This window comes from Symsagittifera roscoffensis, chromosome 7, assembly GCF_963678635.1.
Source record: "Symsagittifera roscoffensis chromosome 7, txSymRosc1.1, whole genome shotgun sequence".
Taxonomy (NCBI): Eukaryota; Metazoa; Xenacoelomorpha; order Acoela; family Convolutidae; genus Symsagittifera; species Symsagittifera roscoffensis.
The window spans coordinates 45,839,440-45,862,394 of record NC_087068.1 but is presented as its reverse complement, the minus strand read 5'-3'; the positions used below and the strand labels follow the sequence as shown (position 1 = coordinate 45,862,394).

Below are 22,955 nucleotides of genomic sequence, written 5' to 3'. Positions count from 1 at the left end.
TTCAAAAGAACTCCCAGTGTGAATCGTCCCGTTGTAGGAAAACTGTTACGAACTTAAAAGACACGTTTTTGAGATTGTGATCGTTTTTTGAGAACTTTTTTGTGCTCAATGTCTACTCTGCCGCTAACATTGAGGTTAGTGATCGATTCGAAGGAAAATGTTATTACATTTGCAAAAGCAAATGTTTTGTAATCGGGAACTAGACCTTTTCTCGTAAACCACTTTTACGAATTTTCACTTTGCATATTTATTGAACCTTATTAACTTCCTCTTGCGTTCCCACTTGGCCTGGAGGTAACATGGTTGCCGTTGCGCTCAAATATTTGGGGTTCGAGTCCCGGCCGGAGTTCAGTTTTTTACCTTATTTATGAAATTGAAGTTGTTTTCCGGTAAAATCTGAATTTTCTCAAAATCTACCCTCACATTTTTCGCAAAAACAACCCTGCTAAATCTGAGATTTAGAGTTCAATCAAAACAGTTGGTTATGAAATTGTTCGCCATTTAAGTACCTTGCGACTTTGGGCTCATTCAAAAGAACTCCCTGTGTGAATCGTCCTGTTGTAGGAAAACTGTTACGAACTTAAAAGACACGTTTTTGAGATTGTGATCGTTTTTTGGGAATTTTTTGTGCTCAGTTTACTCTGCCGCTAAGTTTGAGGTTAGTCATCGAATGGAAGGAAAATTTTATTTTATTTGCGAAAGCAAAAGCCTTGTAATCGGTAACTAGACCTTTTCTCGTAAACCACTTTTACGAATTTTCATTTTGCATATTTATTGAACCTTATTAACTTCCTCTTGCGTTCCCACTTGGCCTGGAGGTAACATGGTTGCCGTCGCGCTCAAATATTTGGGGTTCGAGTCCCGGCCGGACTTCAGTTTTTTACCTTATTTATGAAATTGAAGTTGTTTTCCGGTAAAATCTGAATTTTCTCAAATCTACCCTCACATTTTTCGCAAAAACAACCCTGCTAAATCTGAGATTTAGAGTTCAATCAAAACAGTTGGTTATGAAATTGTTCGCCATTTAAGTACCTTGCGACTTTGGGCTCATTCAAAAGAACTCCCTGTGTGAATCGTCCTGTTGTAGGAAAACTGTTACGAACTTAAAAGACACGTTTTTGAGATTGTGATCGTTTTTTGAGAACTTTTTTGTGCTCAATGTCTACTCTGCCGCTAACATTGAGGTTAGTGATCGATTCAAAGGAAAATGTTATTACATTTGCAAAAGCAATTGTTTTGTAATCGGGAACTAGATCTTTTCTCGTAAACCACTTTTACGAGTTTTCACTTTGCTTAATTATTGAACCTTAATAGCTTCCTCTTGCGTTCCCACTTGGCCTGGAGGTAACATGGTTGCCGTTGCGCTCAAATGTTTGGGGTTCGAGTCCCGACCGGAGTTCAGTTTTTTACCTTATTTATGAAATTGAAGTTGTTTTCCGGTAAAGTCTGAATTTTCGAAATTTTGTTCGTCTGCTTGAGTTTTTTTTGGTTTAGTTGACCTATCACAGATGGTTGTTGTTGTGCTGCAAACAAGTGTCACTAGTGGTGCAAGTGTTGTTTTTTTGTACTTTAAGAGGAATTTCTGGCCATTTTTTTGGCTGAACTGGTGTCTTCTCAAATATTGTCGTCTTTGTTTCCGCTACGTAAGTTTTATTCCATTGATAATATAAAATTCCAATTTCCTGCTTGGCATCTTTGCCTAGAATTTTTGTTCGATAAAAACAGGTAATTTGAAATTGTATGAGATTGGGTTTATCATTTTTTTTAGACGCTTAAGAAACTATTTTCACTCAGAATTTTTACCGGTTAGTGAGAATCTGCACTGCATATGCGACTACGCCCAATTTTTTGACAAAGAAAGTTATGGCCCCCTTAGGAGTTGTTTTTAGAATTTTTTACTCTTATCGAAAACTAACCTCCCAATTTTGAGATTGTGGGTTCAATGGAGATACGATGTAGTAGGAAGGTCCCCTGCATTGGCGGTCATTCACAATGTTTTTCTACATAACGCCCTCGGAATAGTAAAAATGTTTCATTTTCCGACCGTTTTTTGTATCATTGAATTTTCTCAAAATCTACCCTCACATTTTTGGCAAAAACAACCCTGCTAAATCTGAGATTTAGAGTTCAATCAAAACAGCTGGTTATGAAATTGTTCCCCATTTAAGTACCTTGCGACTTTGGGATCATTCAAAAGAACTCCCAGTGTGAATCGTCCCGTTGTAGGAAAACTGTTACGAACTTAAAAGACACGTTTTTGAGATTGTGATCGTTTTTTGAGAACTTTTTTGTGCTCAATGTCTACTCTGCCGCTAACATTGAGGTTAGTGATCGATTCGAAGGAAAATGTTATTACATTTGCAAAAGCAAATGTTTTGTAATCGGGAACTAGACCTTTTCTCGTAAACCACTTTTACGAATTTTCACTTTGCATATTTATTGAACCTTATTAACTTCCTCTTGCGTTCCCACTTGGCCTGGAGGTAACATGGTTGCCGTTGCGCTCAAATATTTGGGGTTCGAGTCCCGGCCGGAGTTCAGTTTTTTACCTTATTTATGAAATTGAAGTTGTTTTCCGGTAAAATCTGAATTTTCTCAAAATCTACCCTCACATTTTTCGCAAAAACAACCCTGCTAAATCTGAGATTTAGAGTTCAATCAAAACAGTTGGTTATGAAATTGTTCGCCATTTAAGTACCTTGCGACTTTGGGCTCATTCAAAAGAACTCCCTGTGTGAATCGTCCTGTTGTAGGAAAACTGTTACGAACTTAAAAGACACGTTTTTGAGATTGTGATCGTTTTTTGGGAATTTTTTGTGCTCAGTTTACTCTGCCGCTAAGTTTGAGGTTAGTCATCGAATGGAAGGAAAATTTTATTTTATTTGCGAAAGCAAAAGCCTTGTAATCGGTAACTAGACCTTTTCTCGTAAACCACTTTTACGAATTTTCATTTTGCATATTTATTGAACCTTATTAACTTCCTCTTGCGTTCCCACTTGGCCTGGAGGTAACATGGTTGCCGTCGCGCTCAAATATTTGGGGTTCGAGTCCCGGCCGGACTTCAGTTTTTTACCTTATTTATGAAATTGAAGTTGTTTTCCGGTAAAATCTGAATTTTCTCAAATCTACCCTCACATTTTTCGCAAAAACAACCCTGCTAAATCTGAGATTTAGAGTTCAATCACAACAGTTGGTTATGAAATTGTTCGCCATTTAAGTACCTTGCGACTTTGGGCTCATTCAAAAGAACTCCCTGTGTGAATCGTCCTGTTGTAGGAAAACTGTTACGAACTTAAAAGACACGTTTTTGAGATTGTGATCGTTTTTTGGGAATTTTTTGTGCTCAGTCTACTCTGCCGCTAAGTTTGAGGTTAGTCATCGAATGGAAGGAAAATTTTATTTTATTTGCGAAAGCAAAAGCCTTGTAATCGGTAACTAGACCTTTTCTCGTAAACCACTTTTACGAATTTTCACTTTGCATATTTATTGAACCTTATTAACTTCCTCTTGCGTTCCCACTTGGCCTGGAGGTAACATGGTTGCCGTCGCGCTCAAATATTTGGGGTTCGAGTCCCGGCCGGACTTCAGTTTTTTACCTTATTTATGAAATTGAAGTTGTTTTCCGGTAAAATCTGAATTTTCTCAAAATCTACCCTCACATTTTTCGCAAAAACAACCCTGCTAAATCTGAGATTTAGAGTTCAATCAAAACAGCTGGTTATGAAGTTGTTCCCCATTTAAGTACCTTGCGACTTTGGGATCATTCAAAAGAACTCCCAGTGTGAATCGTCCTGTTGTAGGAAAACTGTTACGAACTTAAAAGACACGTTTTTGAGATTGTGATCGTTTTTTGAGAACTTTTTTGTGCTCAATGTCTACTCTGCCGCTAACATTGAGGTTAGTGATCGATTCGAAGGAAAATGTTATTACATTTGCAAAAGCAATTGTTTTGTAATCGGGAACTAGATCTTTTCTCGTAAACCACTTTTACGAGTTTTCACTTTGCTTAATTATTGAACCTTAATAGCTTCCTCTTGCGTTCCCACTTGGCCTGGAGGTAACATGGTTGCCGTTGCGCTCAAATGTTTGGGGTTCGAGTCCCGGCCGGAGTTCAGTTTTTTACCTTATTTATGAAATTGAAGTTGTTTTCCGGTAAAGTCTGAATTTTCGAAATTTTGTTCGTCTGCTTGAGTTTTTTTTGGTTTAGTTGACCTATCACAGATGGTTGTTGTGCTTGCTGCAAACAAGTTTCACTAGTGATGCAAGGGTTGTTTTTTTTGTACTTTTTTGGCTAGTTTTTTGGCTGAACTGGTGTCTGCTCAAAAATTGTCGTCTTTGTTTTATTCTATTGATATCATAAAATTCCAGTTTCCTGCTTGGCATCTTTGCCTAGAATTTTTGTTCGATAAAAAAAGGTTATTTGAAATTGTATGAGATTGGGTTTTTCATTTTTTAGACGCTTAAGAAATTATTTTCTCTCAAAATTTGTACCGGTTAGTGAGAATCTGCAATGCATATGCGACTACGCCCAATTTTTTGACACAGAAAGTTATGGCCCCCTTAGAAGTTGTTTGTAGAATTTTTTTACTCTTATCGAAAACTAACCTCCCAATTTTGAAATTGTGGGTTCAATAGAGATGCGAGGTAGTAGGAAGGTCCCCTGCATTGGCGGTCTTTCAGAATGTTTTTCTACATAACATCCTCGGAATAGTAAAAAATTCCATTTTTCGACCGTTTTTTGAATCTTATTGAATTTTCTTAAAATCTACCCTCACGTTTATGAGATTTTTGGTTCAATTCAAATAACGCGTTGTAGGAATCTCCACAGCATACGCGACTACGCCCAATTTTTTGACACAGAAAGTTATGGTCACCTGAATAGTCAAATTTTAGATTTTTTGGCATTTGTAGAATCTTTAACTCTTATCGAAAGCTAACCTCCTAAAATCTGAGGTTGTGGATTCAATGGAGATAGCGGGTAGTAGGAATCTCCTCTGCATAAGCGGCCATTCACAAGTTCTTTCTACACAACGCCCTCGGAATAGTCAAATATTTGGTTTTTTGACCATTTTTGATTCAAGTCTGAAGTTTTGGGTTCAATTGAAAGAACAAGATATGGTAAGGTACCCTGCATTAGCGGCGATGCTTGAAATTACGTTTTTCATCCCGCATAGGTACAAAATGTTTCTTGCAAACATTTTATTGCTCCAAGTTTTGGAGCAGTTTTGTCCGATAGAAACATTTTAAAAAAATTTTAGGGCTTGTTTTTTTTTTATTTCTTCGGACAAATTTTTTCGAGTAATTGTTTCATATTTTATTCTTAAATTGAACATCTTTCGAGACATAACTTTTCAACTTTTGTCAACTTAATGGCTGGTCTCATTTACAGATCTCTAACTTGCAATGCTGTTTCCAATAGCGTTATCGGTGATTTTTTTTCGTGGTTGCGAAGTGCATTGCATATGTGTAAATTTTGTCTGGTCAGATTATTCTGTGCTACTGTAAAGCAACCGAGTATTCTTTTTAGTTTCTTAAGGTTTCCTGAAAATAATCTGAAAGAACCAAGTATAGAGGCTTGAATTAAGCTACAAGATAAAAGTTAGCTTCTTAGCTTGTCATTTGTGAAATGTATTTCAGGGCATTTGGAAACCGAGCATTCCAGGGCTGTAATGGATTCCTGCACTATCGGCAGTGAAGAGATCAGCCAACCGCTCTTGGTGCGTATCGATGCGCTTCCGCATATCAAGAACCGATTTCCGTGTCACAAAAATGGAACAATTCATACGAGCCTTGGAACCACTGGCAAGTTCTATTGCGGGAAAAAGCTGGACTTCAGGTGTGGTTGTTGTAACGGGAATTGTGGTCCGACTAACGGGTGTAACTGTACCTCGTGCCAAGCTCTGGATATCCAGTTTCGGAAACTGTCTTCAGGATACTACGTGAATTCGGCAGGAGTTGTAAGCTTCAGAGACAGGCAAAGTGAGACATTCTGCTGTATGCGAAAGGAGCGAGGAGATATTTGCAATGGGACTGGTTTTGTCTGTGAAAATTGCAAAGGGCTTATGGTGGCTTGGAGGTCGAGCCAAGCATTCATGCGCATTAACCCGCCTTCCAATTAATCGACAATCCCCGACGCTATTTCTTAATCTTATGTCGTTTCGTAAGAATTTAACAGATCACATTTCTATCCAAAAATTTCGAGCTATTTGAAAATATTATTTTTTATAATTAAACAGGATGTAAATAATTTTTAGAAGTTTAGAAGAAAAACACATAACTACCAACAAGTTTATTCATAACTACTAGAGAGTGAAGAGAATTGAACTTACTGTGAAGCTTTCCTGTAGCAGCTAAGTGCTAAATTCTTCTTAGTCAACAATTGTCGTTTCGGACTAGGTATTATTTTCAACAAATTTATCAGACGTCTTGAATTTTGAAATATTCTGACCTTGCAACAGTGAAAGGGCGTTAAAATTGCAATCGTTTTTTCAAACCTGCATTTGGACTATCAGAAGAGCAATGCAAAAAGATTGCATTTTTTTCGGAGATTTCCATTTTGCCTAGTTTCAAGAACTATAAAATAACGTTTTCATGCAACTACGATCTACCATGCAAACTAGAGGGAAAAACGCATAAAGGGCCGACAAAAAGGCAAACGCGAAACTTCAAAGAAGTATTTCGTTTAAGTTCAAGCTTTAAGGTCAGAATTATTTCAGAAGTTTAATACGTTGTCCGATAAATTTAATAAAAGCTATATAGTTATCTTTGCGTGTATTGCAGCCAAATACTACAGTGCTGATTTAAATTATCCGGACAAAACGAACAAAAGATGAATTTTCAAACACGTTTTGCTCAATTTGGGTTAGGATTAGACAAAAAGTGAAGAGAACAAAAGTTGCTTAGAATTAATATGGTGTAATTTTTTCTCCGGAATTTTCAACCAAAATTTTACCCCAAAAAATGGTCATTTTGGCTTTTTTCAATTAATCAAAAATTACGCTGAAACTACTTTGTTAATTCATGAGAAAATTGTATCACAAGAAGCTTTTTACACAGCCCAACAAAGTTCAATAAGGGTTAAATCTCCAAAAATTTGCGCATTTTGCTCAAAATTTGTTTTTAAGCAAAGAACTTTGTTGGGCGGTGTAAGAGGCTTTTTGTGATATAACTTTCTCATGAATTTACAACGTAGTTTCAGCGTAATTCTTGATTAATTGAAAGAGGTCAAAATGACCAATTTTTTGGGGAAAATTTTTGGTTGAGAATTCCGGAGAAAAAAATTGCACCATACTAATTCTGATAAAATTCTAAGCAACTTTTGTTCTGTTCACTTTTTGTCTAATCTTAACCCGAATTTAGAAAAACGTGTTTGAAAATTCAAGTTTTGTTCATTCTGTTCGAATAATTTAAATCAGCACTGTAGTATTTTTCCAGTTAAAAAAATTTAAGGCGAACTATTAAATAGTTTAATAAGACTTTTTAGTTTTTGTGTTTACTTGCGGTGTTGCGCTTTCGCTTTTTCTGTACAAATTTCAAAAGCATTTTTGGCCTTTTTTCATGGTTGCGCTTTTTCGGTCTCGATTTTTGTTGTAGTATCATTTCTGTTTCAGAATGCTTTTGCTGTGGCGTATCGATTGAAAATTGTATTTATACTTTTGATTCTTTTTCAAAATAGTTTTAAATACGATTATTTTTTGTTTAACTGATTTTGACCTAAGCTTTAGGCGTTGATACTCACCGTTTTTTATACAAAGTACAGTATTTTTTTATTAATAAATTGCCGATTTTTCTATTAGATTTTGAAATTTTTCTCGAAAAATGCATTTTTGGTTCGGTCTAATTTTTGATCGTTTGCTTTTCAAGTTTTTTGATGCTGAGTTGCTGGTTTGTAGCTGTTGTTTTAGTTTGCCTGAAAAGTATCTTTTTTCGTCTAGGTAACGGTGTCTGTGAGTATGGATTATCATATTGTCCTTAGTTGTCTTCTTTTGGATAATTTTTCAGTTTGTAATATGGGTTTTGGGGAGTGTTCAACAATAAAGTCGTGAACTGCGGCACCTCTTTCGTATGTCAAATATGTCTAATGTCGAACATTTATTTTTTCGAGTTTTGAACAATTTTAAAACCTCAATTTTTTGTTTAGTTATTTCGTTAATTTTTTTTATAAAGCGACTAATTCTGCACATATACCGCAATTTTAACTTCCTTGCTTGGAAAATATTCCTGTTTAGTGCTCCCATGCTCGGAATAATTTTCTTTTCAGTGCAATTTTAACTTCCACGATTAGAATAATTTCTTTTTATGTGCCGCTTTTATTTGTTTTCCAAGAGTTGTCGCAGTGTTTTTCCAGTATAATTTTTGAATGACCATTTGAACACACTGTCTCTTTGAGTTGGTTTTATGACTCAATGCATTTTGTTCAGGCTCAAATTTACTTTTTCGCGTTATGTCTTTTGATTTATTTTTAACTTCAGTTCATTTCCTCTTGTTAAAGGAAGCAATTTCCAATATCGGACAGCAAAGTTGTAAGGGTAACAAAAAACGTGATTGATTTTTAGTTTCGATTGTGAAATTTAATTTTCAAATTTCCCAGCGGAAAAAAAATTACCTTTCATCCAGTTTTTTTTGAAATTAGGTTAATCTGATCAGTCATAAATTGTTCTAGAAATTCAAAGAGCTTTAAAGGTATCTTTTTTAAATCAAAAGTTGATATTTCAGTTTTCGTGCGTTCGTTTACTCTTTTCCACCTGCCTGTTGGGTATATTTTTCTCATCATTTTTTCTGAGAAGCAAGAACCTCGTGTCACTAACTTTTTCAATAATAAAATCAGATTTCAAACGAAAAAGTGTATTTTTTTGGCGTACCAGTTCGAGGTGAAACTTGTATTCCGTTGTTCTGACTGGTTTTCTATAATTCTTCTTTATCTCGTTTTTTTTTCAGATTTGTTTCATTTCGACTTCTTTCTTTTATTACGTACTCGTTTTTCGAGATCAACAAATATGGCATCGGTAGTTAATCTACCACCTTTAGAGCCAAACTGCATGTCATCTATTTTTATCTATTGTCTCAGGCGTTTTTCTAGTACTTTTTCAAATATTTTAAATGCGTTTTCCAGTAATCTTATGCCATTGTAGGATCCAAATTCTAACGGATCGCCTTTTGCTTTGTAAAAAGTAACTGTTTCAGTTTCTTTCCCGTCTGTGGGCATTAGACCAGAGCCTTACACTTCCTTTAGGACTTGAAAAGTGCAGAAAGTCCACAATCCGCGGTAAATTTTATCATGTCCGATGTTGGCCCTGGTCTCTTCTTATTTTTCATCTCTCTCAGTGCAAGTGCCAGTTCTTGGATAGTAAATTCCTCCAATGAGTCTGCCACTGGGGGATATCTTCAGTTTCAAAACGATTTTCCTTCACATAAAATGAGTTTTTTTCCAACGAAATCTTTTTGATCATTTCTCATTTTCGTGGCAAGAAGGGACATTTTATGCCGTCTCCGTTTTTGAGATATCTTGACCCAATTTCTGGCTTGATTCTTTTAAAGCTTCAGCAAATAACTGTTCATGACTGTGTTCTGCTTCTGATATATCACCCGGTCTTCTTCAATTTTGAACCTCCGCCACTTTTGAACAGTTTTTTTCTGTATAACTCCTTCGCCTATTTTTTCGTTACACCAAGTTTTTCTTTTTCTTGCTGGTTTTTCCGTTGTTTCACCACATAAGTTTTTCGCTTCTTCCGGAAGTTTTGATTTAAAATTCACTCAGTTCGACTGTATTTGATTATTTTCTAGCTTCTTCCTTATTGCCTTTTTGTACTTGATTTGGTTTGTTGTTTCATTCCAGTTTTCACAATTTTTTTCTTCTAACTAGTTTTGACTTATGGCGGTAAATGCGAACTTTAAAATAGAAATCACCCACAATAAACCTGTGGTGAGTACCACATTCTTCGCCCTTGACACAGCTTCTCTGCAACAATCGTGATAGGATGAAATCAATATGGGTTGAGTTTTTTCCACTCTGAAACGTACAGTTAACCTATTCGTACAGTTAACCTATTTAAAGTTTTTTCAAAAAAAAAGTTTTTAGCCCGGCTAGATTTTGTGACTGGCAGTAGTTGAAAAGTATCTGACCTTCTGAGTACTGCGTACCAAAGTAAATTGGGACAATTTCGCACTCAACTTTTTGGCGCCACCTTCCAATATGTCCAATTAAGTCACCACCGAGGAAAATATATTTTTAGTCAGGTATAGATAAAATAGTATCTTCCAGCCTGTTATACAAATCTTCTTTCTCCGAATCTTCTCGATCAATTTGTGGTGCGTAAGCAGATACAACATAACACACAGTATGCCCTTCTAGATGTTTAAGGCACATAACACGTTCATTGACTCTACTGGCTTCCAGTACACTTTTAATAAGTCGACCATTAATGGCTATTGCATCACCATTTGTTCCCTCTCAGTTTTCTTACCAGAAGAACCTATTTTTGTGGTCGCTATAGAGATCACTCTGATATCTTTCTTCTTTCTAGAAATTCGCGAATCTAGGGCATTTTTATTTTGGTGTGCCAACATTCAACGCGCATAGTCGGAACGACTTCTTTTCTGGGGTGATTTTCTTTGTCTTATGCATATTAGTTTGTCAATCTAATGGCTGGTCTCATTTACAGATCTCTAACTTGCAATGCTGTTTCCAATAGCGTTATCGGTGATTTTTTTTCGTGGTTGCGAAGTGCATTGCATATGTGTAAATTTTGTCTGGTCAGATTATTCTGTGCTACTGTAAAGCAACCGAGTATTCTTTTTAGTTTCTTAAGGTTTCCTGAAAATAATCTGAAAGAACCAAGTATAGAGGCTTGAATTAAGCTACAAGATAAAAGTTAGCTTCTTAGCTTGTCATTTGTGAAATGTATTTCAGGGCATTTGGAAACCGAGCATTCCAGGGCTGTAATGGATTCCTGCACTATCGGCAGTGAAGAGATCAGCCAACCGCTCTTGGTGCGTATCGATGCGCTTCCGCATATCAAGAACCGATTTCCGTGTCACAAAAATGGAACAATTCATACGAGCCTTGGAACCACTGGCAAGTTCTATTGCGGGAAAAAGCTGGACTTCAGGTGTGGTTGTTGTAACGGGAATTGTGGTCCGACTAACGGGTGTAACTGTACCTCGTGCCAAGCTCTGGATATCCAGTTTCAGAAACTGTCTTCAGGATACTACGTGAATTCGGCAGGAGTTGTAAGCTTCAGAGACAGGCAAAGTGAGACATTCTGCTGTATGCGAAAGGAGCGAGGAGATATTTGCAATGGGACTGGTTTTGTCTGTGAAAATTGCAAAGGGCTTATGGTGGCTTGGAGGCTAACCCTTCCTGACGTTCGCCCTCCTCCTTTTTCCGGGCTTGGGACAGGCAGTACTATCTTAATAGCAAGACAGACCAGGCGAAGTTCGACCGTGTTCACAGGGAACTGATCTCATGACCTGATCCCTAAAACTGATTCCCAAAAATCTGGTACAACTAAAATTCTGGTAGTGTGTCTGTACACCGAGTCGAAAACCAGAGTTCGCCGGCGCCAAAAAATGTAGTGATTACTTCGAAATTAAAGTAGGCCTGCATCAAGGATCGGCACTTAGCCCATTGTTATTTATTATAGTTATGGAAGAGGCTACGAGAAAATGTCGTTTCATGGTACCATCGGATATGCTATATGCAGATGACCTTGTGATATCAGCTGAAACAGAATCCCAGTCTTTTGAGAAGTTGAGTACTTGAAAACAGGCTCTACAAAAACGTTGTGTAAAAATCAAATATCGCTCAAATAGGAATGCTACTCTACCGATCAATCAATTTGAAACCCTTCTGAGTAGTGTCGAAGAGTGCTGGTACCTGGGTGATATGATTTCCGATGAAAGTGAGGCCATACGTGCATAATCGGTCAGAATAGCAGCTTTCTGGACGAAATGGCGGCAAATTCTGGACGAAATGGCGGAAACACTACCCTTCTGAGTAGTGTCGATGAGTGCTGGTAACTGGGTGATATGATTTCCGATGAAAGTGAGGCCATACGTGCATAATCGGTCAGAATAGCAGCTTTCTGGACGAAATGGCGGCAAATTGCGCCGCTGTTGTTCAAAAATGATATTAACTTGATTACAAGGTGTCATATGTACGGAGCGTGTCTCCGGCCAGTTCTGATGTACTGCTCTGAAAACTGGGCGCATACCAAGGCAATATCCAGCTCTCTAAAAAGTGCTGATATAAAATTTTTGTGTAGGATTACAGGAGTCACTTATAAAGATCAACGAAACAGTAATTAAAATGACACGTATTGTTGATCTGGAAAAGCTACGATTGCGATCGCGGCTAAAATCGTTTGGCCATGTTCACCGAAGAGAAAATTACCATGCGCTAAAGTCAACTCACCATGTATCAGTCCCAGAGAAAAGACCAGCACGAAGGCCTAAAAACGCTAGATCGATTGTGTTAAACGAGATCTGAATACTTTAGGCCTCAAATCCACAGACTGCCTTGATCAAATAGCATGGAAAAACGTGTTATCCTCCATTAAATAGCTTGAGTGCTACTTGGAATGCCCTCATCCGAACCATTACTTACGCATTTCCCGAATGTCCAATCCCGCCACAGAAAAAGACAATAAACATTAGTAGTTCCTATTAGTACAAGTATCTTACTCGTTGTTCCGACTTGAGAATGGGGAAGAGTTTTGTATTTGGGTTTTAGTTTTTCTTCTTTTCCACGCAAAATCAGCTACTACAAATAATGATCGCCTTGAGCTGCGTGATATGTTCATCATATTGAAGTCGTTTCAGTCGTGATTGGAGCTATAATAAAAAAAATACCAAAAATGTTTCTCCGTGTCGAGAAAAACGGGTTTGAGTTTTTTTTTCGTCTTATCGAGCGTTTAAAGCGAGCTAGGAGGCTTACAAGAGCTCATTTATGCTTAATTTAAGTCGTGAAAACTTCGAGAAAGATTATTTTTTGGAGAGCTTCCGGCGCCATCTTGGGAATTAAAATGTCAAAAAGTTTCTGCAAAAATTTTGACTTTTTTTTGGTTTTTCGACATATTTGGTTTTTCCAGTCATTTTTTTTGAAAGTTGTTGTCAAATTACTCTTTTTACTAGGAATTTGCCTGAGTTCTAGTTTTTCGTTCAGATCTTTTTATTATACCACGCAGAAAAACCCATAATAATCAGAGAAAACTTCTTTAATAAATTTTTTAGACCATGATCAGAACATTCTGTGCTATTTGCACAGTAACCGGTAATCTTTGTTAGATTATGGTCCTTGCTGTCCCCTATTTTTTTGAATCCGTCCTGTTTTCCTCCATACCCCTCTTACTGTTGATTTGATTTCGTTGCTTTTGTAAAATATAACGGGCGATTTTAAAGATGATTTTAAACAAGTAATAACAATCTTCGACATCTGATCTTTGTCACAAAGAGTTTTTTGTATCTTAAGGGACGCGTTTCCCTCATTTATTTTGTTTGCTTGCAGTTTCTGGTCTAAATTATTCGCCGCCAATTTCGAGGAAGTTTTGCGTTGATCAACAGTATTTTTTGGTTATTTACACACTTTCGTGCCATTTCATGACACAAATGCCTGGAAGGATCGACGGTTTCGTTTCTGTACATTTTAAACAGCCTAACAATCACGCAGGGTTTCTTTTTTGAAAATGTGACCTATTTTTTTATCGCTGTGGTTGGAACGTACTGTAGAAAGTGTGATATGTAACATTCGCCCAGACGTTACACAGTGACGGAGCGTAGAAAAAGTCCCTTTTGACGACTGGCTGATGTCAGTTACCTTAATACTACTCGTTTTTAATCATCTTGAATTAAACAGTTGTTTTTCTGGGCTGTTTAAGGGCCAACTTTAAGTTGCCATTTTTAGGCCATCAGCCAAACGACTTTTGATCAGCCTTCGTCTGCATGCGAAAATAACCACATAACTGGGTCTCGGAGCCCCAGACAACGTGATTACTATTAAAAACACTGCTAGAAAACCACAATTATATATGTTTTTAGTCACAGTTATATACTTAATCCATTAGAGATGGATTGACTCTTTCCTCTGATTCCGCACTCAAACAAATAAGTGCACAGTAATCGGTTATCCTTGTTTTGTTTTCGTTTTTTTTTAGGTCAAATAATCATTGGAATGGGTCGAGTTTGTATCCTATTTATGGCGTTTCAGTCGTTGTTCGAACAAAAAAGAAAAAATTCTCTCAGTTTCTAGAAAAACTGCTTTGAAATTTTTTATTTTAGTCTATTTCGAGCGAAAAAAAGTGAGCGAGCATCGTTCAGATCGTTTCATTACACAACGCGCAAAAAAAACGACACAATCAAAATAGCAATTTTTGTTTGTATGAATATTCGAAAATCTGCACTTTCTCGTAATTGTTCACGAGGCTTATTCTGAGTAAAGGTATCCGTATATATTTAAAAGGTAATTCGCCTCATTTCTCTCATTTTGAAATACGAAAAAAGAATTTTCTATGTGTGATTCTGGAGGTTAATAAGAAATTGAACAATTTTTTTCCGGACCAACGGGCATATTCCCAAGTATTGTCCGCTTAGTTACAAGTAAACTGTTTCGATGCGTAGTAACCCCTGGGAATTGCCTTTATTGACAAGTTTTCCTCAAAATCAACATAATTTGAGACTTATTAGCTTTTTGTCATCCAGCTTGCTATGCTGTTCATTGCGTTTTGCAAGTGGCGCGAAGCTTCCGAAGTTTATTCGACAGTCTGGGCTTTTCTAGCCTCCTCTTTCCACACGAATGCCGTCATACACAGCAGCAACTGCCCGATTTTATTGCAGCTGATCAACAAGCTTTCTTTTTTTCCAATCGTATCAATAGAAAACGATGGTTAGGATTTTGACCGAGCTGGTGTCTTAAAATCAAACGAGCTTCTGTATGATAAATTTTACTGAAAATAAGTTCCTCATGATTATTTCCGTCAGTTCATTTTTTTGGCAATAATCCCCCTAGACATTCATAAGGATAAAAGCGAGCATCCATACTTTAACTTATTTTAACTTATAAAATTAGGACTCTACTCAGTTTAAATCTTATATTTTTCATCGACGGTGGCGCTGAGGCCAATGACATCCTTGAACATACCATTCAATGGCATGTTATCAGTCAATGACAGAACTCTGATTTAATAATTTGAATCAAATAAATGTGAAAAATATCGATATAACAGAGCAAAAACTTTTGAGTAATATCTTCGCTGTAGAAAAGTTGATGTAAAAGTTCTTTATCGTTCATAATATCAAAAACTAATATCTAATATTGCTTTATATACAGACTTGAAAAATTGCAACTTTGGTTTGTTTTCGTTATTTTGTTTTCGGCTCATCGGTTCATTCTTAAGTTGATTCTGTTCAGTCGTTTGGGCCAATTTGTCGCAGTGTGTTTGTTTCATCACTGGACATGCACATCTAGACAGCGAGTGAGATAAGCAGTGAGTTGGTGAATCACGTGTGAGTTTTTCAGGACATCTTCTGAGTTCGACTCCAGCTGAGTGTAGATCTAAACATCGTTTTGTCATAGTGTCAGGGAAGTCCAGAGGTCCATTTAAATAGATAAAATAACGTTTCATTTAAATTTTCAATTATTCTCACGGAAGCATTAAGCAATGTCTGCATGAAAGATTTTTATTTAATTACAGCTAATTAAGTTAAAACAGCTCAAACTTCCCATAAATGAAAAAAGCTGCGAGCACACATATTCTAGATTTTTCATTTGATTGGCTTTTCTTTTTTTGGTGAAAACTTTGAATCAAGAAACAATTTGGAAAAAACAAAATACACTAATTCGAAAAAAAAAGATTTTTTTTCTGACAATTTAATTTCATTGATATTTTTATCTAGATAGACAACACAGCATAGAGCTAACTATTTCCCGCAGTGGGCCCGGTTTTCGAATCCTACCGACTTCGAACCTTTTCTTAAGTTTTATTGAGCGTGAATTCTTTTGAAAAGTTAAAATGGTTAAATTGAGCTCGAAAAATAATTATTCTTAAAAGGTCTGTTCTGTTACCTGCGAGTGAAATGGAATATTGGCTTGTGTGAGTTGGTTAATAATCTGAGCAGTTTGTTCGAAGAGAATTTTCTCGTCAGTTAGACCCGCAATCAACAAGGGATTCAGGTCACGGAAGTTCTCCACTTTGTCTGCAAATGGAGATTCCTAAGCAAACATGAGCACAATACTTAGTTGACATCAATCCGTAAGCTGTTCATAATCGAAAGGTGGGATCGTTCGAAAATATCGGCATCAAACTGAATTGAGAGCTGATTATGTTGGAATATTTCGATATATTCATAAATAATTTATAGAAAATATTGAGTGTAAGTGTTATAGGCCTCTTACCACTTGTTTTACTCTAGCTAGGGGCAGTTTGGATTCTGCGAAGTATGCTTGGCAGCTGGAGATGTTTGAAATGGCTCTGACCATCGCTATGCATTTCACAGTCTCTTCATTGTTGCTGATGAGCTCGCCCGCTATGTATGCCCCGTATTCCTAAATTAGTACAAACGATATTGAATTTGAAGCTTAAGACGGTGCATAAACTTTGCAAAAAAATTATTAATTGACCTTTCAATAATTGACCTTTCAAATTGAATCTCCAGAAACGTGCTACTTACTAACATAGCTCAAAAGTGACAATTTCAAGATCATTTTTCTCGACACCCGGCGAACTATTTGGAAAATGTTTTTTTTTGGAGCTCAAATCACAGCCGTAATGGCCCTATGATATATATTACCCGAAATCACGTAACTCTAACTTGTGACACCTCATTTTGCATCAAAAAATTCAAACCGAATCATGAGTTTCTTCCAACTACCTGAAATTTGCGCGAAATTTTCTTAGAAAAAAGGAAAACTTTGAAAAACTCACCAAAGCTAAAATTGCAATCCTTGACGCATCTATGACTTCGTCTTCAACTAATCGTTCTAGAACTTTCTGAATCCCCTCGCTTTCGGCCTCACCGGGCCTCGAACCTCCTTTCCCTTTGTCAGTAGAAGCAAATTCCACCCCGTAACCTTGAGATCCGATCGTGTCAATAACAGCAACGAACACTTTTTGTGTGCTGGCCATGTAGTCTAGATAAGAGAAGTCCCATTTTGAGGTTACTTTTTGTTGTTCAGGGAAAGGACTGAGGTATACGACTATAGGGTACTTGTAGTTGATGTCGACTATTGGTGGTTTTATCAGCATTAGAGAAATGTCTAAAACCAAAAAAGACGTTTTTGGACCCTTAACATGCAAATATATTCAATTTTGTACTGGTTTTTCTGGGCTGAGATGTCTTTTTAATAATAATCGGAAGTACTGATATGATGTCTTGCGTTCCGTCTTCATATTTGAACCAGATGTGGAATCGGGCCGAAATTTTGGGGCCTGAATCCGTTGTTTAAAAATGGCGGGCCCGAAAAATTAACTACGAAAAAACTGGCCCGACTTGTCCCGAAATTTACAAAAAAAAAAGCATTTGATTTAAACAACTGAATTAAAAAGCCCGAACCTGTTTAATCCACCTCTGATTTGAACAAAATATACATCGTTTGACAATCGTCTCTCTTTTGTTAGCAAATCCCTTTTGGATTTGAAAAACGTGGACGCGGTTATTGCTAAACGGTTTCCTGGGATTTAACAGTGCAAAACAAATAGAATAATGGCGATATTTCTGGTTGAACTCACCGTCAACTTTCATGAACTCTTTGTGCGCAACCTTCAATTTATTGATTTGTTTCAACAATTCTTCATCTGCCGGAATTTTGATCATGGGCCGTCTTTCTCCGCTGCTCTGGTCGAAATTAAGGACAGTCAAAATAGTTTTTGGAACATCTGGACCCAGGCATTTCAGTTCAATCCAAGTTTGATCTGGCGAGAGAGATGCATCATAGAAGCTGCACTCGTTGGGCAGCAGCGAGCAGGTTAAGCATTCCATTTGTTTCGAGTCATGATCAACTGAGAAAACGTGTCTTGTAGCGGGGTGTCCCTCAATAGGTGCCAAAATGTACCTGAAATAAAATTTATAAGGGAAATAAATAGCCTTCGTTTTGAGTCAACATGGTTTTAAAATGCAGCTGTTTGTTTCAAGGATGTTACCTCGATCAAGAGAAATAAGACTAAATACCAGCTTATTACTAGGCAGTTGTAGACTTAGTATCAGAGAGACACCCTGTTCAGGTCCACCGGTATCAATGAATTCTGCGTTTTGAAATTTTATTAATACTTCAACGTTCAACTCAATTAATCTATTTTAAAATACTTCAATAGCATAAGGGAGATTTTGGGATTTATCTGATCATATGCAGAATATTCATGCATGCTTAACCGCTGACTTGTTCATTTGTGTGTGGTGGTGGTGCGGGATTTTGTTTAGGTACAATAAGGGGCATATTTTTTTTCACGAAAGTATGTGGACGAGTTCAGACTCTATGCATGCCGTGAACCTATCTGATAGACACAGTTGGTATCGTTGCTCTTCAGACAAAGTGAGTACTTTCAATTAAGTCAATTGATAAATGCACTGAGTTGTGAATATGACACATCTTGTTTTTCACAAAAATATGCACAGTAAACCAGATCTAAATCAGTAGCTGAGTGAATTCATGCATGTGAACAAACATGCAGTTTATGTTTGTGCAGCTGAATAAAAAAAAGAAATGAAAATGGAAGAGAAAAACTTACGGACATAAATGATGAATAAAGATGAGGCGGGGGTTGGTTTGGTGTTTCGCCAAAAATGTTTTGAGAATTTTAGTTCGATTTTTAGGCAAATGTTTGCTTCAAAAAAAATATTTTTACCGGGAAATTGAATTTGATTTTCATTATGTGATATTCAGGATTCACATGGCTGAGTGAAAAATGATATTTTGATTTTTATTAAACTAAACAGCACTTTCTCCGTTTTTTTGCTCATATCTTGGGGCAAAATACGGCCATTCCATAAAAGGCGAAGACTTCGATATCTATTGTTTCACATAATTTCTGAGCGCCCCGAAATTATTTTTTAAGTAGGATTTTTTGGTATGAGATCTTTTTTATGTAGGAAATTATATTTTATGGAATCAAATTTCATGTAATCAACATGTGCAAGTTTGATGCACTCATTGCCTTAATTCTAAGTTTCATGTGATTGCTTTTACTTACACGTGAGTAGAAGTGACTGCAATGATTTTGAGGACATCGAATGAACCGCTGGTCAGAAAATAGCCCAAACCCGCAGACTAAAACAAAATATGCAAATTTTCCCCAATTTCGAATCGGCGAACATTTCTAGCTCGATAAAGTTCGGCTTGTTAAAAATATAAATTTCCCATTTTTCTCAAAGTTTTGCGGATATTTATTGAGACATTTGACAAAAAAATATAGCAAGATAAGATGGAAAAAATTGCAGTTGCTTTTTTTTCATTAATTGAACAATTCGCACGCGTGTTATACCTCGGAATCTCTTTTGTTCAGATGTAGAAAAGAGCCCGTGGATGATTGGCGAGGTTGAATGTCGAAAACGAACTGTTTTCCCTCTATGAATCGGATGACAGGACAGTGAACGAAGCGTGGATTTGTTGCTTTTGGGTCGTCTTTTAGATCTCTTTGATCCAAAGACTTCACAATGGCCTGAAAATGCAGAACAGGGTTTCATTCAAAGCAAAACATTTTTAGCAATGTGGCCTTGAAATGTGTATCTGATCTGATATGATTTTGAATTTATCTTCGGTGTTTTGTTCATCTTTCGTCTTTCTCGTAGTACTTGACCCAACAAGTAATAGACCCACCCGAATAATAAAACAACAAAACTGCGTTGTGCCCGTCCGTACTTTTGGAAGTAAGACGGAAGGGAACTATACTAAAAAGCGTCCACTTTTCAATCTCCGTAAGCTACAATTATGAACTAAAGAATCGCCTAAGTGCTTGTTGGTTTTCTTTTACCTTCCCAAATGCGACTCCTCTGCTGCCAACAGATTCGAGATCCAAGACGAAACTGGAAAGTGTATTTTGTGCCCTGTCGAGCCAGTCAGTCTGGATTTTAGAGTCGGATATCCAACCCACATCCATCAAGTATTTGTCGGCAAACTGATTTTCGCTGAATAAAAATTCAAATCAGAATTGTTATTGTTTTTTCCCACCCACTATTTTACGACGATCAGGTGAAACTGAGAAACAAAGGTAACTTACTCGATTATTTCTATCCCATTGCCATTTGTACTTGAGACATAGTGAAGCGAAACTCGAGGAACATCTCCGCCTCTCTGAAAAATAACGAAAATTTATTTCGATCAGACAACATCCGATAGGCTACATTTTTGGTTTGATTTAATCTGGCTGGATGATGTTTAAATAGAGGATTTTTACTTTTGAGTTCTCTGGTTAAAGCTTCCTCCAGGTTATGCCAACTATAACTATGTATTTTTATCTCATTGCTAGAAATTGCTGCATAGATCGAGTGGATCTTAAGTCTGGCGTAATGAAATGTCACAAAGTTGACATCAAAAAACAAGACAAAATGGGATCATTCCATCGAATAATTTCTTATAAAATGTGACAGCTAGTAAATCACCTTGGGAAAATTTATTTGCTTCAATTTAGTTTGTCCGTCGTAATAGTCGAGCACTTCAGATTTGGCCACTTTGGAGTCGTGAAATCCAGCGAATACCATACGTTGCTGGTTCTCAGATATCCAGAGAGCCGGCTCGGAGCTTCTCCAGATTAAAGCTGAAATAAGAAGCTCAATTATTTTAGATGGCGTTTCAAATTTCTTGTAGCCCAAAAAAGCCAATTTGAAAAATAACATCACTTTATTTAGTCCTAAATAATACCCTAATAGCTTGTTTTTATGCTTTGTTTTCCATCCAAAATACGTGCTTTTTGTTTTGCTGGCAAAAAATGCTATAAATAGGCAACCGGAGTTGAATTTTAGCGGTTCTTCTATGTGTTTTTGTAAATCGACAACTGATGGCGTTAAGAGTCACCTTGGTATAATAGATCTGGTGATCCGTAAACGTTTTCTTTGTCTGCGGCTTCATGAAGTGGCGACATTTTACTGTCTGAAGTCTCAAAGTGAATCAATCGCACGTTGCTATTTTCGTCTATTACTACCTGCATAAAAAGCATCTACCATTGAAATATTGTTCTGAAAGCATTTTCCCCCAATTTGCATAGTGATGATCTTAACTTACAATCGCAGGTTTTCCATCTGATGTTTTGAACCACTTGCACGCTTTGTACTTGTCAGGAAGGTTTTTCTTCACTCTAAAAGGAGCATTTTTGGTTTTCACCATGTGTTCTTAGTCTTGAAAACTTTTATAGCATTTAGGTTAATAATTCGGAGATGATATTAGATTATTCGGACATGTTTTTGTGCTAACGTGAGAGCATCTTTGTCGATGATGCTGCATTTCTTGCGGGGCTCTTCGCTATTGTCAGTCGTAGATTTGAATTCGCTCGCTAATAGGATGTACTGTTGTTGTGAATCTGGCGAGAAAGACCATTCTAGCGAGTCCTTGTTGTGGGCAAACTGGGCCTAAAAAGAAGAATGAGATTTCTTTTAACTTTTTCAACCATTTTTGAAAACTGCACATGGTTAACCAGTTGCTGTGCAAGTAGCACAGAATCCTCGGACAATATTTATTTGAAAAAATAGAATTTTTTTTATTTTATTCAATTTAGTGTCGTTTCTAGTGGGTGGTGTGATTCGAGAACTAAACGATCGCGTATAAGTTCTTGAACGCGATCATCATACAGAAACATTTTTCTTCGAAAAATGAATGTTCTACAGAAAAAAGTTAAAAACATTCAAAAAAGTAAATCCAAAAAAAAACATTTGTAGGAAACCTTTTTTAGCCTAAATAAGAGCTAAACGAATAATTCAAAACTAGTTTTTTTTTACAATAAAATCAAGTTTTTTATCTTTAAACGTTTTAAAAAGTAAATTGTCATATAAGGAGGGTTACTCGGTCGGGTTGCTCGCTCTAAATTATACTAAATCTCAAAAATTTGAAACCAGCTTCTCCTCGACACTGGGACAATTTCTGGAACTTTTTAATGTCGTTCGAATCACGACTGAAAAGATTTTAATATGATAAATCACTTGGCTCATTCGGATAGTTATTTGTGGCACCTGATTTTGCATGGAAAACAAAAAAGAAAAAATTAAGGTCAGCCGGTTACTGTGCAAGTAGCACAGAATGTTCCGACCATAGTCTTTAAAAAACTACAATTTTTTTTTTCAAATTATTCTATTTTTTCTGCTTGATAAACGGTGTGATAAATGGTTCTGACGTAAAACAATAGCTTAGGCATATTTGACCGTCATAGTAATATAGGCAAATATAGGCAAAATTTTTTGTAGAAAACTGAGAAGGTTTTGCTTCTCAAAATGGCGCTTGAAAATTCCAAAAACCAATTTATTGCTTAAAACAACGTTTTCAGGGGTTAACTAGGCATAAATAAGCTGTTGTAAGACTGCTGGCCCGCTTTATTTTCTCGAAATTGAAAAAAGATCGAAATTTTGAACCTCGGAACAATAAAACCCCATCCGAATACAAAGTTCCTCCCAATTTTCAATGGTCTTTAAGAGGCCCGCTTTCCCTTCTTTCCCTCTATTTGTTATATGGTTATAATTAAGATTTTATTTTTTTTGGGGAGGGGGCATTAATTTTGGTATTCAATTGCAATGCAAGTACTTCATTGCTGAAGTATTTTCCGGCAGATGTCGAAATTGTCTTACCAGATCATCTCTTGTGACCAGGGTCTGTTTTGTGTAGTTTCCATCGTCAGTCATTTCGTCCAAGCCCTGATACACTGCTATGTCTCCGTTCGAATCCAAAACTGCCAGTGAGGATCCTGAGCACATTGTTGTGATTTTTTTGCACTTTTGCGAGCTTTGCGAAATAATGGGAAGTCTTGAAATATTTCCTGAGGGTTTTT

General features: G+C 36.7%; 2 protein-coding genes across 12 annotated transcripts in view; one reads left to right on the top strand and one right to left on the bottom strand.

The window, feature by feature from the left end:
* Positions 1-22,955, top strand: part of LOC134851724 (fizzy-related protein homolog) — a 213,096-nt gene that overhangs the window by 10,824 nt on the left and 179,317 nt on the right. The window lies entirely within an intron of this gene.
* LOC134851808 (dipeptidyl aminopeptidase-like protein 6) overlaps positions 15,257-22,955 on the bottom strand; it is a 113,885-nt gene continuing 106,186 nt past the window's right edge. For all 11 annotated transcript variants that reach the window (XM_063868046.1, XM_063868048.1, XM_063868047.1 and 8 more), the window contains 14 exons: positions 22,756-22,871; positions 21,395-21,549; positions 21,206-21,278; positions 20,999-21,125; positions 20,587-20,741; positions 20,205-20,278; positions 19,959-20,112; positions 19,470-19,646; positions 19,179-19,255; positions 17,721-18,043; positions 16,917-17,248; positions 16,388-16,537; positions 16,058-16,204; positions 15,257-15,547 (listed from right to left, as the gene is read on the bottom strand). In XM_063868046.1, coding sequence (XP_063724116.1) covers positions 15,440-15,547; positions 16,058-16,204; positions 16,388-16,537; positions 16,917-17,248; positions 17,721-18,043; positions 19,179-19,255; positions 19,470-19,646; positions 19,959-20,112; positions 20,205-20,278; positions 20,587-20,741; positions 20,999-21,125; positions 21,206-21,278; positions 21,395-21,549; positions 22,756-22,871 — 2,168 coding nt within the window. In that variant the 3' untranslated portion in view covers positions 15,257-15,439. The remainder of the gene's footprint in view (positions 15,548-16,057; positions 16,205-16,387; positions 16,538-16,916; positions 17,249-17,720; positions 18,044-19,178; positions 19,256-19,469; positions 19,647-19,958; positions 20,113-20,204; positions 20,279-20,586; positions 20,742-20,998; positions 21,126-21,205; positions 21,279-21,394; positions 21,550-22,755; positions 22,872-22,955) is intronic.